Source organism: Geospiza fortis, unplaced genomic scaffold, assembly GCF_000277835.1.
Source record: "Geospiza fortis unplaced genomic scaffold, GeoFor_1.0 scaffold132, whole genome shotgun sequence".
NCBI classification, from domain to species: Eukaryota; Metazoa; Chordata; class Aves; order Passeriformes; family Thraupidae; genus Geospiza; species Geospiza fortis.
Genome location: NW_005054446.1, coordinates 912,564 through 918,298, shown reverse-complemented (window position 1 = coordinate 918,298; position 5,735 = coordinate 912,564). Strand labels below are relative to the sequence as shown.

At 42.1% G+C, this 5,735-nt stretch overlaps 1 protein-coding gene across 1 annotated transcript in view; it reads left to right on the top strand.

Moving 5' to 3' along the window:
• Positions 1–5,487, top strand: part of PRDM2 (PR/SET domain 2) — a 21,293-nt gene extending 15,806 nt beyond the window's left edge. Inside the window, exons 4-5 of the mRNA XM_031062328.1 lie at positions 3,309–3,437; positions 4,162–5,487. Coding sequence (XP_030918188.1) covers positions 3,309–3,411 — 103 coding nt within the window. The 3' untranslated portion in view covers positions 3,412–3,437; positions 4,162–5,487. The remainder of the gene's footprint in view (positions 1–3,308; positions 3,438–4,161) is intronic.
• Positions 5,488–5,735: the final 248 nt, after the last annotated feature.

Sequence of the window (5,735 nt, the reverse complement as noted above, 5' to 3'; positions counted from 1 at the left end):
TCTTTCCCTGCTTTCATGAATAAACACACATAATTCTCCAAATATCCACAGTGCAGCACATTAAGATTTCTTTTTGCTTTCTGCTGTTTCCCCATTTTCTGTACAGTGAGTCAGGACTTTTCCATACAAAAGGAGACATCCCTTTCAACAAAACTCTATCCATAAACCAAAACTCTATCCATAAAACCAACAAAACTCTACCCATAAACCTTTTTTTTGAATAAAAAATACCAAATTTATTTTGGGAATGTCTAAGGGAAGGGGATGTGTGAGGATTTGGCATTTTTTCCTGGCCTTTGAGTTTGTGGCTGCTGCTCATGGCAAGGCTGATGGGGAAGCCTGGGAAGGGATATGGAAGTAGGAACTTGGTTTGGACAAATTAAATATTCAGGAGACAATTTAACCTGTGACAGTAAAGTGGGTGGTGTGGGAATCTCTTCCTTTGTTCAGTCCTCTGCTTTAAGGCTGCAGATTTTCTCAGTGACCTTGGCAAATCCCTTTCCACCTGACTCCGTTCTGGATCTGAAAAAGTGGGATTATGGTACTGACTCACACTACAAAACACTTTCAAATTTGAGGATGGAAAACTTTAAGAGCTGGAATTTAGTGTATTTTTTATTGCAGGGAGTCTCACCAAATGGGGTGATTTATCTCTTCTAGTTTGGGTATGCTCTCGGTTGTGAGAGGGAGCTGTAAAAAATATCCTCATTTAACTTCTGGGTTAGCTTTAGTTTATGGAATAGCTGGTGCATCTACCAAACTATTTAGTTTGGTTTTAAATTCCTTAGCTGACAGAGAAAACTTTGTACACACAAGTCCTTTCTGCTACCTGACACTTGGGTTCTGGGCCTTTTTTCCTTACAAGCAGAGGATGCTTTCTGATTTTTTTTTTTTTTTAATGTTTTTTTTAAATTTTTTTTTTATGACTGGGACATTTCCCAGCAATGGTTCTGGCAGAGCTGGGGTAGCCTGGGCTGTGCACAGGGGCGTGAGGGGCTGGGAACAGCCCTTGCCCCTTCCCATGGGACCATCCCTCAGCAGCATTGCACAGGGTGCCTTGGAATTCCTTGTCTTTGCCTGTCTCCAGTTACCCAGGGCTGAGATGGTGAAAGCAGGTGCAAAGTGACAGGGATAAAAATAGCAATTTCAATCACAGCTCCTAATGCAGCAGGGGGATCTCAGCTCCCCTCCCTCTCAGAGAGCAGCTCCCCTTGCACACCCAGGAGTTTGTCAAAATCATCCCAACATCCCAGCTCTTCTTTAAACAGGCTCTTAAATGAGAGTTCTGCATCCACTGCAGGTGAGTGTTGGGACAAGGAGGGCCCTGATTCCTCTGTTTAACAGGAATTTTAATTCTCTCCAGCTTTGGCAGAGCAGACAGGGCTTTAGTTTTGGAGCACTATGGAAAGGCAGCACTAAAAACTCCATATGGAACACAATCTCACTTTCTATTTGGAAAACTATTCCTTTTTTATCTCATTCCTCTAATCCTCAGCTTCCAAATAACAAGCCATTGATCTATTAGCTTTAAAGCTTGGGGAAATTAGGGGTGAAAGATTGTAGAATGCTGGAGTAGTTTTGGACCTTAAAATCCATCTCTTTCCACCCTTCCATGGGCAGGGACACCTTCCACTGCCCCAGGCTGCTCCAAGCCCCATCCAACCTGGCCTTGGACACCTCCAGGGGTGCCACAGCTTCTCTGGGCACCCTGTGCCACCCTCACAGGAAAAATTTTCTTCCTAATGTCTGATCAGAGTGTGCATTTGAAAGTCTAGCTCAGATTTTCCCTGATATTTTGTCTCTTTGTGTTTGAGCTTTTAACATTTTTTTCTTTAGGTTTCCCATAGGATATAGATCCTGCCTCACTGCATGCAAGAGCACAGAGATGTCATTGATTAGAGAAGAACTTTAAGAAGTCATAATTAATATTTTGACAGAAAGCATTACTTATATGGAGACATTCTAAACAGAAATAAACTAAAATTTCCCTCTTCTAGTTATAGTAAAAATCTGAAGCCAAACAAACTGAACTTATTTTGGATATTCTGCTGTTTCCCTTGGTAACAGTCCTTATATGGAACAACAAAATTCTGGCTGTTGTTGACCTCCCCCTTGCCACTTTCTGGTTCTTCCACATTGGCTGAAGATTCAGAATTGAATTCACAAAGGCTGGAGTGGGTGATTTACATAGAACAATAACAAAACTTTTGGCAGGCAATTTTAACCACCAATTTTAATTTGAAAATAATTGAATTGCTTGTTTTTCAAAATTTCTGTGGTTTGGGTTTTCTGTTGTAATGGAAAGTTTTGCACTTCTTGATGTCTAACTTGCAGTTACATTGTGTGTAAGGACAAACTGAAATCTCCTTTAAAGGGTGTATATTGAACTCTAAAAATAACCCAGAGAGAAACCTGGCTTTGAACTTTTTTTAGACGTGTTGCTGTGTAAGAAAATGATATTTCAAAATATGTTCCCTTGGAAGAACGTAAGTGGTTTGGTTTGGTCAGAATTTTGAAGAATTTGCCTTGGGAAGGAAGGTATGTAATTGCCTGTGAGGTGCACAGGTGTGAGGGGAAGCAGACAAGTTTGTGCATGATGGCAAAGGTGCTGAATTTAAAAACAAATAGGGGAACTTTTTGGAATGTTTTAGAGTATGGAAATTTGGGTTCATTTGAACTGAATTGCATGTCTAGAACAGGGCAGAAGCAGTGGACTTCCCTTGCTTTGAATTGTGTTCTGGCTTTCTTCTTGAAATCACAATCAACTGAGGCATAAAATTAAAATTTCACAGTAAAAATCTCTGATTTTCACTTTCACTTTGGCACTCTTAGTTTAAAATTTGAAGTGCAATAAAGGCACAGTTGTGCCCTGTACTTGTCCATTCTGTCAGTGCAATCATGACAGGAGTGTTCTGCCAACTTGGACCTGGGGAGAAATGGCCAGGTGTGGAATGTGCCCTGGTAAAGTAAAATTTCTTTTCCAAAAATATGTATTTAAAACCTGATCTGGACTGTCCTGAGAGAATGGAACATGACTCTTCCAGTTTCTGATGTAGCTGTGGGTTTATCTGTCCCCAGTGGGTCTGGGACACAGGGTGGGAGCCTGGATGCTGCTTCCAGTTGACATTTTCTGTTTCCTGCTTAAATAAACTCACAGGTAAGTTCAGAACAAGGCGAAATTACCCTCTTGCCTTCAGAAGTGCCTCTTGGTACTTGCAGTGTGTGGTTTTCCTGTCTCATGGCTTGCCAAAGCACGGCTCTGGTTTTGTTTGTGCCCGGTCCCTGATGCTTCTCTGTGCACATTGCAGGCTCCGCATGGCCTCTAGATGTCCCTCCTCCTCCTCGCATAGCCCCAGCAGCAGGCAGTGCAAGAAATCCAGCTCCAGCTCATCCCACTTCTTCAAGGAATAGACCCTGGGCATGTCTGACCAAAGCAGGTACAGCCATCGATGATATTGTTGCCCTTGACAAAGGAGGAAATGATGAGGAGGATTCCTTATCAGAAGGCTAATTAATTACTTTTTTATAATTTTCTATTATATTATTCTCCATTATATTACACTGTATTACATTACATCTAAACTGAGGTTGCCAAGCACTCAACTCTGCACACACTGCACAGAATCTTGTGTCTGTCAGCCAAAGGGCTTGGGCAAATCAATGACCCAGCCCCATGTACTGGTGAGGCTGAGCTGATTTTCTGTTGGCTTAAACAAGACACTGTATTCTGCTTCTTCATTTCCCCACCATTAACTTTCAGATAATAATCTCCTTTATACTGATGGAACAGCTAAGGAACAGGATACTGAACATGTGTAAAGCTAAAGGTGACAATGAGTACCAACAAAATTAAGACACTGCAGCCTGAAGTTTATTCTTTCTTAAAACCATTCAAAAAACAACATTTGAGGGAATAGTTAGTAAAATTCTGAGGTTTGGTGTCTCCTGAATAATGGGGATGGTTGCTAATGAATGTTAATATCTCTAGCTGCGGCACAGACCATTTAGTTGTGGTCCAAATCCAAGCAACATTAAATCATGGGGGTCTCTTTGCTGTACAGTGGTCACTGAATGATTTGTCCTGCTTCCAGCTCCATGGAACATGGAACTGTGACTCCTTAAACTATTTCTGATTAAATGCAACTCTCTGCGTATTTTCAGGTACCAGAAACTTCTGACTGGAAAGGTTGAAGTGAAGTAATGCTCAAGCACTATCCTGTCCTGCTTTGCTCAGATGAGGTGAGATGGGTTCCTCAGCAGACAACAGGGACAGTAATTTCTTCTGCTGGAAGTGATGGTGTGCTCCTGTCATCTCACCCTTCCTTGCAAGGGAGGGAGCAGAGAGCAGACTCCTGCCTTCCCCAGAGAGTGCTGAACTGTGGGTGCTGGGGACAGGGTGATGTCCCCCAGTGCATGGAGCCCAGCCTGGAGAAATGTTCAGGCATCTGCAGGCAAAGTACCCCTGCTCAGAGGGTGGGTGGGTCTGGATGAGTTTCTCTTTCTGGGAGAACACAGAGGGTTTAACATACTATGCAATTAAATTCTCAAAAGACTGTTACATCCTTTTAGTTTCCGCTTTCCATCCTAACAGGTAAAGAACTGGGCATCCCACAAAAAAGGGGGTGGTAGGGTGTCCTGAGGTTTCCACATGGGAAGTCTGTGGGTACCCCCGTCTCTTGACTTTGTACCATTAGCTTTAAGGGGCAGATGCTATTTTTGAAGTGCATCAGGACACGTGTTTATTGTTACATGATCCCTGGAAATGCACTGATAGCCCAGTTCCATGAAGGGACAAACATCCATTTCTCAAAAGCTGCCATACCTTGTGTTGCCAGCCTGGTACTGTTTAGAGCCAGGATTTATTTATTTATTTAGGGACAGTATCAAACACAGGTGTTGCTGTGCACTATCAGGCCAGACTTGTCTTTAAATACAACATTTGTCCTTAAATAGAGCACCTGTGTTTGTGTCTCTGGATGTGTTTGTTTTCAGGGGTGCTGAACAGAGGTCAGCCAGTAAAAACTAACTCCAGAAACACACAGCTCAGCTGATAAAATGCAGTGCAGAAAGGTCTCTTACCTCTTTCCTGTCCCCAGATGGGGTCAGTCACACCCAGCTACGTCATCTGCCAGTTCTGGGCAGAACTTCTGCCCCGTTCAGGTGAAGGGTTCCTTCTGCCAACACATGATTCTCCATGATCCCTGCTAGTGTAGCATCCAGGTTTGGAACTTTTTAAGGAGGCCAAAGGGGTTGATTGTTGTATCTCCTTCTTGTTGCAGTCAATTTATTCCTGTCCTTGACTTTGCACTGCACACAGATAAGCACAGATCTGTGTATGCACACGTTAGTTAGGAAGAAACAAGTGCCCGGTTGATATTCCTCCCCAGCACCCTAAAAAAGTCAAAGAAAGGATCAATTTTATATATATATATCTTCATATATAGATATATATATGACAGATAAAAATATATATGTATGGAATTGCTGCAAACAGTTAATTTTGTATAGTTTTGATGAAAATCAAAATGTTCAAAAGGAATAGAAAAGCTTTACAGAAGAAACATGCTTCGCCATAAAAATGTTCTGGGTGCGTGTTGTTTGAGTTGGAAAGAAAAGGTTTTCAGGATCTTGTATTATCTCATCACAGGTTTTTTTGATAAACCCCTCTTGGAGGCTTTCTAAGTGCAATTGTGGTTTGGAGGAAGGCTGAGAACTGGATGAGCCATAAAAATCTG